At 39.0% G+C, this 10,824-nt stretch overlaps 1 protein-coding gene across 1 annotated transcript in view; it reads left to right on the top strand.

Annotated features, from left to right (window-relative positions):
* Nucleotides 1-2,408: 2,408 nt before the first annotated feature.
* LOC118782926 (metastasis-associated protein MTA1-like) overlaps nucleotides 2,409-10,824 on the top strand; it is a 46,480-nt gene continuing 38,064 nt past the window's right edge. The window contains exon 1 of the mRNA XM_036536550.1: nucleotides 2,409-2,621. Coding sequence (XP_036392443.1) covers nucleotides 2,594-2,621 — 28 coding nt within the window. The 5' untranslated portion in view covers nucleotides 2,409-2,593. The remainder of the gene's footprint in view (nucleotides 2,622-10,824) is intronic.

Below are 10,824 nucleotides of genomic sequence, written 5' to 3'. Positions count from 1 at the left end.
GGACATATCTATTGATAAGTTGTCCAGGATGAGGTTGCTGCCAAGCAACTAGTATAATGTGCTTCACCTTCTCAGATGATTCTGCTAAGTACGACTAACCTTAGTGATCACCAAAATGTTTTCCGTCCACATGAGCTTGTACCTGCAAAATTAAATTCTTGCGGTCACAGCAGAGTAATTGCCGGAATTTACATTCGAGTCAAAACAGCAGCATACATGTACATGTCTGTTATTTTCAGTAACACTTCACTTTTCCCCCATATTTGCTTTCTAATGTAAATGGCCAGAAGAGCTATAACATAAAAGAAAATACTATAAAAAAAAGACAAAAAAAACTGCAGTGTCATGATTTGTGGTTCTGCCAGTGCGTTCCGTGATTTTTCTGTACATGAACTGTGAATATCGTGACATGTCTCCATGATGTTTTGTACATGGTATTTATACCTGAAAGCAAAGTGGCAAAATAAATAATGAGGAAATGTCTGTTGATGCTGTTTCCTCTGATTTGAAGTTGTCGTTGTAATTTTGTTATGTGTCCAGTCGCCTATATTGGCATTTGAACAGGGATTAGAGGTGTGCCATCCTAATGTACTAAGCGGGCTTTGACAGCAGGAGGTGCTGAAACAGTGTACAATCTATGGGGCATCAGTGTAGCATAGTGGTAAGGAGTAGGACTTGTCACTGAAAGGTTGCCAGTTCAATTCTCCACTGGGGAACTGTCGTTGTACCCTTGGACAAGGTACTCAACAATGAATTGCCATCCATATCAATGGGTAACGTGTAAAATAATAATAATAACCTATGTACATCTCTGGATAAGACTGTCTGGTAAATGCCAGTAATGTAACGTGTTACATCTGAGGGTAAGTAATAAAACTCAAGCAATGTGTATTGCGAGTGCTAGGGGGCAACTGTATTCAAAATTAATGATCTTCCAAAGTATTTTAAATGGTACAGAACATGTTTTGTGTAATCATTTTGCGTTACAGAACTCTGTATAAAGATGGAGTATCACTCACTGTCCTGTATATCTTCAAGTGAGAAAGCAGGGGTGATACAGACACACATATTGTGAAACTGTTCTCAAAATTTTTCTGTGTGACACATGGATACAACTTACACAATCTCTAGTGCTGCAGTAGCTGTAATGATGGTATGCCAGCATTGAGTGCCTGTGTGTGTGTGTGTGTGTGTGTGTGTGGGGGGGGGGGGGGGGGGGGGGGGTCTTTTCCTGATGGTCTGTAGCCACGCCCTCTAATAGAAACCATGCAGATTTGAATGGATACTCGGTTGCTTTTCTACATTGATACCCGGATGAGTATTGACTCCGTGCCAGTGGGCACTACTTTATTTCCATATAGACGCGGACGGATCACAGCCTCATCACTTGCAATGAAGAAAAGGGCCATTTAACTACTTTTTGGCCATAATCATATTCATCCACGCTGTCTTTTTCCTTTCCGTAATGACTTGGCGTGGCTGGCTTTTGTTCTATTTTAGGAGTACGCTTGCAGAGTCAATATTTTGACCGAGGAAACTGTGACACGAAACTCCATGTTGGCTCCATAGAAATAGATTATTATGTAATTCTTATATATCCCCATAAACAATTGTAAGCTATATGTTGTTTGCAGCTTGAACCTCACCGAATAACGGACGTCATTGTGAACTGCGGGACTCGAGTTAACCCCATGTGCACAAATTTGGGTCATGAAATGAACTGAAGCACATGAACGTCTTTTGTGCTCGAGTAAGTGAAGTCAAAACTCACAGGCGTAATCCTACAATGAAACAAAGATATACATGTTCTCTACCAGTTTTTCTTTAAATCGTATGATTCATTCTAAACGGAGTTACATATCTACCCACTTACAGCAACGTGCAGTTACACGATGCTGATGTTGAGACAGCTGTGAAACTGGGAAACAGCTATGTTGTTGGATAGAGAGAACTTAGAACTGTAGAGCGGATAATTGTTAAGGAGGCAGGTGTGTATATATATATATATATATATATATATATATATATATATATATATATATATATACACACGTATACATATGTATTCTTTATCCAGTGTTTTTTTTTTTTTTTGGTCTGAAAGCATAGCTGCATATTTAGCAACTGTTGTTCATAGAATGGGCCACGTCAATACTCAATAAAAAATAAGTGTAATGGCTGTCGAAATATTCTTACCTTATATTGTATTATTTTAGTTTACCTCGAATAACATTTTGGAAATTATAGAGGTCTGATTGTGATTAACGCTTGGAAGGGGTTAAAGCATTCAAGATTGTCGAAGATTATGGTTTCGACGTCAGAGAGAGAAGGGGGAGAGAGTGGGGTAAGACAGTGGGACACAGAGACACACGCAAAAAAATAAATAAATAAATAACATGTAAAAAAAAATCATGTTCGGTGTTTAATGCAGCGAACGGGGTAGCATATTGTAGCAGGTGAAGAACGATAGTGCCATTGGATACAACAAAAGGAAAAGGAATTAAGTTCAGAGCCTTTCAAGTTCGGAATTTTTGTAAAAAAAAAAAATAAATAAAAGAAATAATATTTGTATACTTATATTTAAGTGTGGAAGATGGCAGCAAACATGTACAGGGTTGGAGGTGGGTAAGTTTGGATGCTTCCAAAACTGCACGGGGGTTTGGAAAGGGGGAGGGGTGAAGCTAGCGGTCCGCTGGCAGTTTTTTGAATAGAAATTTCTTGCCTTGCCCAACTTTTCCATGGACGAAAATTCGTTTTGCTCATGCTTTTAAAACAGTAACCAGAGCCTCCGTGTACAATTGTTGCGTAGATGTAACTGTTTCCCCCTTTTTTTCTTCTCTTCTGGCGGAACCACACAGAGGGACATTACAATGTATCAAGCCCGTGCTCCAGCGAATGTGTAGTAGCCTACTAGCTAACTGTAGATGCTGCATGCGCGTTCCCAGTTTACCGATTAGAAAGGGCTTTATTCAAACAACAAATAACAGTATCGGGGTAAACAAATTCACTGTTTCTGTCTAGACGTAGTAGTCAGTTTGACAGAGTTCTCGTGACACTTAAATGTCTGATTTTCTTCAAGTGCCGAACTATTTTAATAACGCAAGTCCCTTTTGGAAATATTTCCCTTTATATTAGAACAGAAAACTATAGTAGGATAGCAGCGTTATGCACCATCACAAAAAATGGATGTCACTGGCTGGACTGACGATGGATAAAAGCCGTCTTCTAGTCTGCCGCCGTTATATAACGATCGTGCCACCGTTTATAACAAAAGATCAGGGTGAAACGAGGGCATCGCTCTGGCAGTCTTGGTGCTGTGCTCCTAATGGCGACGGCTAGACAGGAGCGCATTCACAGCTGCTATCGTACGAGGTAATGCAGTGCAAAAATGTGAAACTCCTGTGTATTTGATGTCTGTGATGTTTTAAATTTATGAACCCTTTCATCGTGAAGACTTTACATTTAACCGATCTGAATGACAAGCATGAAATGTTACGATAATATGGATATGACTAAAAGAATTTACTGTCTCGATATATCACACACAGTCTCTTTCTCTGACACACACACACAAACACAAAGTTAATTGTCGTTCACATTTCTAAATACTTCCTGTTAGATGCTGAATTATAAACATTTTCTATGAGCAACATTAAATCCACACCCTAACCTTGTCAGGTCTATCAATAGGGATGGCAAATAAACAGCCGCCGAATTATGGATTCAACATATTACGGTTGACCCATACTGGTCCCATCCTACAAATCAGAATCGATCGACTGGATCGTGTGGATATTTACACAGTTTGAGACATTTACATTATAAGTGCTGTAATATTTACATAACGTTTACTTTGCTTTTGAAGTGTGATTTAGACTTGCCTTATCCATATCCATTAATTAAATAACAGAGTAGCACTAAATCGTAATGAATGGGACACAATCCCACCAGGGGGCGCCACTGTGACAAATCATGAACCATAGATCTTTGTGCAAGGGGTTAAACCCTTCCTTAACCACCAATCCACACTACCTGTTCTCGTTTAAAGCAACGCCGAATAACTGTAGCCTATAATATTAGCTTCTGATTAATATCAGGATAACTAGAATATTCAGAATGCAAGTTATTACCCGCGTGCTGTTGACCTTCTACGAAATTACTGGAGGGTTAGAAGAACAGTGGACAGGTTGAAGGCTAGCTGTTGCTTAATAAAACCCAAAGGGTGATTCAAAATATTACTCATGTGGTCGTTTATTCGCGAAATTACGGATAATTTCGGATTTCCCCTCTTTCCCTGCCACACTTTTATCTTATTCCTTGTGATATCCCTTCGTCGTTATCCTCTACTCGTTATCCTTTACTCGTCATCCTCAGCTTCGCTTGATTTGGCAAAGATCTGCTGGCTTCGTGTTTGTCTTCGCTGCTAGGGTAGTTACTTTCTTTTAAAGCAGTGGTTGACAACATTTCGATCCTGAGATGACTAGTATTGAGTTAAACGTGTGGTCACTTTATAATAATTTACGCAACATTTGGTGAGCCGCAACTTATCACTCCAGATAAGACATCGTATTTAAAGACGTAGAAATGATTCGTGTTGTTCTTATAGGATTAGCGTGGCCAGTTTGAACAAAATAAATCTTACCACTGTTTTCATGAATAGCGTACGTGGCATTGATAAAATGACATTTTACTGTTACTTTGCTTTAATTATACGAAATGGTCGAAAATGAAAATATAATATTTGGTCGTGACATTGCAGAGTTTGCTTTAATTGCGATGTGGCTAAACTTGTTGAGTAATATTTGGATTCAGATATGTTTTTATTTAAAAAAATCGTTTTATAAGGGATTATTCTGCGAATGGTAAGGCGCCTGTGAAATCTTAAGAGAATCTTTAAATCTAGAAATAAATCTTTAAATCTAGAAATCGATGGTGCGCAAAAATGTTTTTTTAGAGAAATGAATAGCAATTTACAGGTGACCCTGTCATTCCTGGACGTGTCCAATCATTAAATAGCCTATTGCTTTATTTTCTTTTTGGTTTCCTTGTGCCACAATCTTTTTTGCTGTTCTTATGAAGATAAGAACAATAATGGTGTTTTATGTTATACTTTTACGTAGCAATATTTTACTTATTGGATATAATTGGATATAATTTTTACAAATTTTACACATAATTTCACAATTTTTTAAAATTAAATTTCCAATTTGTTTATATGTGCAAGCTAAGTATATTCATACGTAATGCAGGCCCACGTGTTTGACACTGGATTTCAAATATGGCTTATCTTTTAAAAATTGAAAGATCAGAGGCCGTAAAGTGCTTTATGTTATTCTCTTAGTCCTTAACTGACACATTTGCAAGGCTGTCTTTTGATAATGTTACCGCTATACGGACACACTGTTGTATATTGTAGGCTACGTAACAGAAAGGATAAGGAATACAATGAAGTCATGAGCACGTCTGTGAGCTTTGCAACTTATGTTTAAAGACATCTTGGGAGGATGATTTCTCCTCCATCGCTCTCTGTCATTTGAATTTATTTATTTAATTTTATGTTATTGTATTTTAATTTATTTTTTTGTTTGTTTTAAAAATGGCGGTATCCCCTCATACAGCCACCATGGCTCTCTTATGTGGCATATCAGAAGAGGGTGTTGTTTTTGCATCTAAAATATCTAATAGTCTTATCTGGGAAGGGTAGGGTTAAATCGGGGTAAAGACTGCTAGACTTGGAATCTTACGTCAGCGTTAGCATAAAGCGAACAGAGAACGTGGGGTACTCTGCGTGGACAGACAGGCAAGGGTAGTAGAATGAAACATAACAACTGTCCCCGCCCCTCCAGAATAATAAAAATAATCATAATAACTGCGAAACCGCTTAACTGCATTTTTTTTGGTGGTGGGTCAAGCTGATGCAATGGGTAGTCAGGCACCGTTAGAAAGCGAAATCGTCCGGCCGCTTCGTGTTCTGTAACATTTGGCAGTCAGATTTTGTTTATTGTTACCGCCAAGGTGGAAGATGGCAGCGAACATGTACAGGGTGGGAGGTGGGTAAGTTTGGAAGCTTGATCATTTTGTTTCATTGAAACGCTTCGGGTTTTCGGTGGCGATGCAGTTCGCTGGCTTTATAGAAACCAAAACAACAACGAAAAACTTCATGTTCATGTGCACAGAAAGAAATGCATACCCCCATCCTCAAATGCCCAGAAAGTTCGACACGACCGCCTTGCAGTTAATGGTGTCGTTTTCGTGTGAGGTGACATTGGTGGCGTATGTAACTATAAGCACGATTTTCAATCCGTCTGACTCTGTAAGAGTAGTAGTTTTCGTGTGTGTGTGTGTGTGTGTGTGTGTGTGTGGGAGAGAGAGAGAGAGAGAGAGAGAGGGGAAAGAGAGAGAGGGAGGGAAAGAGAGAGAGAGAGGAACAGACATCGTGATGAATTTTGTACCAGAATAGTAAAAACGTCGTTAGTGGTTACTAGGTTGTATTAAAATATTTAAAGGATATCTAAAATATAACAATGGAAACAACAACAGCAATCCATAATTATTATGATTGTTACTATCATTCCTGCCTTGTTTCTTCCAAGAAAGTACCAAGAATCAGCCGTGCGCAGATGGGGGAACAATATGCGCCATTTAACACAATAATGCAACAGGAGAGGAGTAACATCAAAACAGTGTCATACTGTCTGTATGGGACTGCAAGTAGGGGCATTCCTGGGTATCAGGCTTCAGTTTTACGACAGAAGTGGGTATGGCGAGAATAAAGCTTTGCACTGAAATTAAACATAGGCTACTTTGAGTGTAAGAGTGTTAGGTGTTAATAATTCCCGCGAAAAACGGCCATAAAATTTGTCTGGATTTCAATATGGTTTACTTATATTTATTTTATGCTGTTACTAAATTCTAAACATAGTTATTTGCCGTTTCATCATTTATCCTTATATGCATTACCGTTTGGCTCAACTCCCAGCGCTGCAAGTAAGTGTTCGCTTGCTGTTCACAACATATTCGCCTGTCTCTCTTTCCAATGTGCTCATAAGTCTGCCACTTGACAGATGTTTGATGATTAGTGCCCTTCTTTGCCACTGTGAACCTTGTCATTATCTGGCTAATTCAAAGGCAGGCAACATTTGGAGCCTTTTGTGTCTTTTAGCTACAGACACCCACATGCATGCATATCAATAAGGGGATGGCGAGTGTGGGAGAGGCACTGAAATCTAGTGGGGGCAATGGAGGGAGTTATGATACGAGGCTTTTGAGGAAAAAAATATTAATGTGGTATTACTGTGGACAGATGGAGGGCCAGTGACGAGAGGTGTGTAGATTTTGCTGTGCAGCCCAAAAGCACCATCTTGGTCCTTCAATGTTCCTCAGAGCTGTGTGTGGCCGTGTAGTCAGTTTATACAGTTGTCTAATTGGACTGCTTCTGTCTGGCTGGTTAGTAAAGTAATTGACGGAATGGGGTTTTCAAGTGAATGTGTGTTGCTGAATTTTAGCAAAGATGTCAGTCCCTGGCAAGAACTGTCTCTATCTGAGAAGGGGGCTGACAGTTGTGACCAGAGGCAACTGGTTTGTCTTGTGACGAGCAGAACAGGCATTTTAACAGAAAGGCAAACATGAGTTTGTAAAAGAGTGACTGCAGCATTGGGATTCCCCAGGGCCACCGTCTGACACTTAACCTTGGAGACTCAATGCCATGTTGAGAAATGGCTCCATCTGTAATGCTAGGGGTATTTCAATGTACACACTGGCACTACATTTCATGTTGTCATGTGTTAAAAGTTTGATTGGCAGGATTTTTGCAATGGTCAGATATTTAATCTGCTACAGTCTGGTGGCCAGTCAATGTGATTTTTGGTTCTGGCTGAGAATCTAAGGCACTGGTAGCAGGTCATTGTGCTGATAAATTGACTGCTTGTTATTTGATGAGATGCAAATGAGATGAGATGGCCATCCCAAAATGCTGATTTTTTTCTTTGCAATCCAGACTCACTGAACTCTGAGGATTCTAGGCATTGCATTGATAAATTACAGTAATGGATGAGTTCAAGGGTGAACACAGGCTAGACATTTCTGAGTTATGAGTTAGTTTGGTCCATTGTCTGTCACATGGATGGTCCATCATTGGTGTTAGTCTGCCCTATTCAGGCTTTGTTTCAATGTTATTATTAATATATCTTTGTAAATATAGCTTCTTAACCGCACTCTGCCACCCCCAGTAGGTGAAACCAGAGGTATGCTGGCTTCCCTATTGGCCTGCAGATAATGAATTTATACGTTAATGTAAATGTGATGCATGTCAGTGGATCTACACAAAGTAAACATGGTAAAAATTAACCTGTGAACTTATGTCATTCTCTCAGCTTCTTCCTTGTTATGGTTGGCATGGGCATTTTGGTAGCCCCACGAGATGATGGGCAGTACAGACCATGCCATGGAAAAATGACACAGTCCAGACAGAGTCAGGGAGCGGGCATGAGTCATATTTTCAGATGGGTCCCCTAAACAAGGAAGAATATATGGGTTATTGTATTATTGCTGGATGCCCCTTGTGTAATGTTGAGTCATGGCATATGAGCCATCTACCAACTGCCTAGATGGGTGTGAATAGGAAGTGTTATGTATTCATGGTTTCACTACAGATGGCAGGCTGAAAGATATTCATAAGAACATGACATGTCATAAGATGTTGTGCTTATGCATTAGGTTAACCTCTTATAAAGCATAAAGGTTTATTCCTGGTGGTTTATAACACTTTAGAAGTTACGTATTTGTTCAATATTATTGAATGAATAATTCAAAATGTGGATTCATAACACCCTGAAAACCTGGAAATACTGTAGGTATTGCCAAACAAAACCCCCGGTTTCAATATCCATTATTTTTAGCAAGGACTACATTTGAGCTGTGTTGAACTGCACTACGAGCACTGATTTTTGACAGCGGCAATTATTTGTAAAAATGGGCAACTGCAATTATATGTAAAATGTGTATAGTAAAGCACATTTTGTGATGGAGTGCAGCATTTCCTGTTGAAGCGTTGCCTGCAGGATCCTGGGGCAGCTCAACAAATTAGCATAAACCCTCAGCACCCCCCAAGCGCGGGTCAAAGCCGTGAGGCTGAGTGTGTGCCAGCTTATCGAGGTGAAGTCTACAAGATTTTTTGTTCTGCTATTATTGAGCTCAACTGTCTGTTCAGTCCAGTAGCCTGGCATCAACAGCAAATGACATGAAATGGAAAGGAAGAAACTAAAACACAGTGGCTTCAGTTTCCAGATTCTGTCGGTGATGATTTACATACTGTATCAAACAGGTTACTTTAATTATGTTATTAGCTGTGTCTCTATGACCCAATGTGCTTTGCGCCTTGGATGATCATTACCGTCAATTCCTCAAGGTCTCAAGGCCTTTCTGTGTATATGCGTTGTATATTACCCTCCTTATATCCTACGCTCATCAAGAAAGTTCCTTCTAAAATTGTTTGTGTCTCAGTGTCCAAAATGTAGGCCAACTTGGCACCATCTGAATAGATGTAGATTTAATCATCATGCAGCCTTTAGAGTTGCACCTGTACTGACGATGTTTAGAAATTCAGTGGTGAGCTCAATAATTTCAATAAGTAATTTTAACTATGATCAAGTATTTTTGTTTACTTTAAGGCTTTATAATTCACTAAAATAACATCATCTTGGCTTTTGCCCACATATATACTATTTATGTTTGCAATTGTTCATAAATACTTTAAGCTTTGCATTCATATGACTGTTTATGCATATATCTAGTCAGCTAATGAACGTTAATGCAATGCAACATTATTTGTTACGCGACATAAAACCCTTCTCAACTGATCAATAGAAATATAAACATTGTCTTAACGTTTAGCTAGAATTAAACTTTACAATTGTGCAGGTATGTGTCCTAACACATTTTAGGCATTACATTAACTCAGCTATGTAAAGGTGTCTAATTTACAGATACTCTGAAAGTATGTTTATGACAAAAAAAAACAAAAAAAAAAAAAAAAAAAAACAGTATGGCACTTCTTACCAGAGCAGTAAATGTGGTATGAATCCTCAAGTGTTCAAGCACAATGGCATTACCAGGCTTGTTCACACATGCAAAGAGTGGCTCAGACTGGTTTGAAATTTGTTTTTAATGGCTACACTCTCCCTGAGAGGGAAAAGGCATTGAGGCAGAGCGGCAGAATGCGTCCGATGGTTTCCCGAGCAATGTAAGTCCACACTGCGATTGGGTCTGTGACACAAAGGACCAGGGGTGAGTTCAACATACAACCTGTTCCGCAGCATTTCACTGATGTATAGTAGGTGGCTGATTGGAGGTGAGGTCCACAGATAGCGTTTAAAAAAAATCCACACAGTTCTCATTTTTCCCTATTTCAGCATTGCAAGCGCATTGCTCGACATTCTCTTATTGAACAAATTTCTTACTCCAGATGATTCCTTTCAAAGATTAATAAAAAAAACATATTTTCTCATTTTACATTCTGCCTCTTAATGCAGAATAAATATTCTGGATTTTCTGTTATCCTTTTGTTCTTCAAGTGCGTATGTTGAATTTTCCAACTTGTGTGTAGGTCATCTGAAGCTAGTTTATGGAAAATAAAAATGATGTGCGGAGCTTAAATGTAACAGACATGTTTGCTTGACATAAGTTGAAAATTTGTTATGGTTAAAGAGAAACATGGGAATGATATCAGTTTGATAATGGCAACGACCTAAACTGATGTTTTTGACCAGGTTGAAAATGCTTTATTTTGAAGGGCCACAGCACCTGGAACAAAGGGTCTTCCCTTAT

Source organism: Megalops cyprinoides, chromosome 9, assembly GCF_013368585.1.
Source record: "Megalops cyprinoides isolate fMegCyp1 chromosome 9, fMegCyp1.pri, whole genome shotgun sequence".
NCBI lineage: Eukaryota > Metazoa > Chordata > Actinopteri > Elopiformes > Megalopidae > Megalops > Megalops cyprinoides.
This window is presented reverse-complemented; position numbering and strand designations above follow the sequence as displayed.